General features: G+C 42.2%; 1 protein-coding gene across 1 annotated transcript in view; it reads left to right on the plus strand.

Annotated features, from left to right (window-relative positions):
- Positions 1 to 977: 977 nt before the first annotated feature.
- Positions 978 to 2,155, plus strand: part of BIVM (basic, immunoglobulin-like variable motif containing) — a 13,316-nt gene continuing 12,138 nt past the window's right edge. The window contains 2 exon segments of the mRNA XM_009584762.1: positions 978 to 1,425; positions 1,427 to 1,563. Of these exon segments, the coding sequence (XP_009583057.1) occupies positions 1,094 to 1,425; positions 1,427 to 1,563 (469 nt within the window). The 5' untranslated portion in view covers positions 978 to 1,093.

Consider the following 2,155-nt stretch of genomic DNA (forward strand, 5'->3'; position numbering starts at 1 on the left):
GGGGCCGGGCGCCGCTTGGCTGCGTTCACTGCGGGCAGCTGCGGGGTGCCTGCGTGCGTTTGGGTATCTCCTTGCGGTCTTTCAGGTAGAGCCCTGCTTGTGTTTGGTTGCGAGACCCGCTGCCGGCGGAGGAAGGCTCGTGCAGTGTGGGTTCCGTGCCGTGACCAGAAGTCGGTGTGGCGGGGGGGAGCGGAACTCCCGCGTGCCGGGTTTCCCATCTGCGGCGCCCGTCTTCGCACCGCAGACGTGCAAACCGCTGAGATGACGGATAACACATACTATCAATTTGCTTTTTAAAAAAGATCATTAAAAGCAAGCCAGCCTTCTAAATTTGTTTTTGGTAATTCTTAGCTGCTATAAATAAAACCTGACGCTTTTCTTTCTCACATCTTGAAGAATAGGAGGCACGTAAAAATAAAAGGGAACCCTTAACAGCCGTACGAGGAAAGCATTGAAACAGATTGAGGGTAGTGTTGTCAATTTATAGTCAACAGAGGTGATAGTTACTGTAATCTTCTGTAAGCTTGAAGTTCACTTGCAGCAAAAGTATGCGGGATTCTTCAGAATGAAGTGACCTTAAGTTGCTGTTTCTGTGATTTATTAATTTGTATAAATTATTTTGTACTCCATATATGCAAGGTGTTGTGACTGTAAGGAATAGAAGTGATCACCACAACTACATAAACGTAGGAAGCTTTTCATTTTTTTTAATTTTGTTTTTTTATTCATGTGCTGGTTTACAAGTGTAATTACTCATGTCGTCTTCATCATGGTATCACTATGGTGTATGCTGTTGGCACCTCACAAATAATAAAAAGTGCTGTTTGTAGAATTCTAGAGATGCTTAGGAAAAAACACAGTGTAGTTGTGATGTGTCTTGAAAGGTATTTCACTTTTATTGGATATGAGTTCAAAGATAAGCTTTGTGTATATTTTATGTTGATTGAGACACCTGTACGAACTTCTCGTTTTCTTTTAGATACCTCGTTGATACCTTGCAGAGGCAATGGAGGCAATGATACAAACTCTGTTGTAATTAAAACATAAAGAAAAAAATATTCTTAGGTGTACAATACTCTTTCAGTATCATTCAATGCCTAACATTTCAGAAGATGAAAAGGAGAATGGTTCTGGAAATAATGGAAACACTGAAAACAAACCTGGGAAGGAATCCCCAGAAGCTTCTCTTCGTGATCCCGTGAAGCCGTACTGCATGTCAGACGCCTCCGCTGCGTCCTTGGTGTCTAGGGGAGATGGGCATTATCCATGGGGATGTCCTGTGACTCATACACGAGAGAAATTTTATACCATCTGCTCAGACTATGCTTTTTTAAACAGAGTAACATCTATTTGTAAAAGCCCAAGTGCTTCAGTTAGTGCCTGCCTGTCAGGCAGTGCTGCCTTAAACGTTGGAAATAACACACCTAAGTGCTTCAGAGATAATCTACAGTGAAGATGCTGACTTGGAAAGCTTGCCTGGCGATCTTGGAAAGCTTCCACTGGCATGGGAAATTGACAAATCGGAGTTCAATGGCGTGACCACAAATCTGAAGAACAAAGCAGGTGAGGTAGTGAAGATTGGATGTTGTGATAGGAAGAGGCTTCATGTTTACAACTTGTTTGTGGAGGGGGCTGGTCAGCACATGCATCTCTTGAGGAAGTGCTATGAAAGAGCCTGTAGGTCATTTCGAACAATTTGCTCATTGGGAAAGGAGAGTGTGGTGGAGGAGGAGTGAAAGTGAAGTGTAGCTGCCTGGTGAGGTGGCTCTAAAACAAGGCTGGCTTCTACTTAACTGTTTGTGGGTTTTTGGGGGTATTGTTTGTGGTGACTTTCGGTTTGGGTTTGTTTTTCTTTTTCTTGGGTTTTTGGGGTGTTTTTTTCTTTCTTTCCTATTAGTAGGACCTAGTGCATTGTGCAGTGATTACTTTCACCTGTTAAGTACAAGTTTGTCACTTGCAGAAATGTTTCAAGGTACTTCAGAGGTGTATTTTGAAATTAAAGTCGTGGTTTATTTGTGACAAGAAGTAAACAAAATCATTACAGTTATTTAGGAAAGCAGTTGTATATATTTTGGTTGGCTATATGTATACAGTGTTAGGGAGCCCATTTCTTTAAAACTGGCTTCTTTGCTGCCTCCTATGTTCTTTCCCTTGT

The sequence above is a fragment of the Fulmarus glacialis genome, unplaced genomic scaffold (genome assembly GCF_000690835.1).
Source record: "Fulmarus glacialis isolate BGI_N327 unplaced genomic scaffold, ASM69083v1 scaffold36929, whole genome shotgun sequence".
In the NCBI taxonomy this organism is placed as follows: Eukaryota; Metazoa; Chordata; class Aves; order Procellariiformes; family Procellariidae; genus Fulmarus; species Fulmarus glacialis.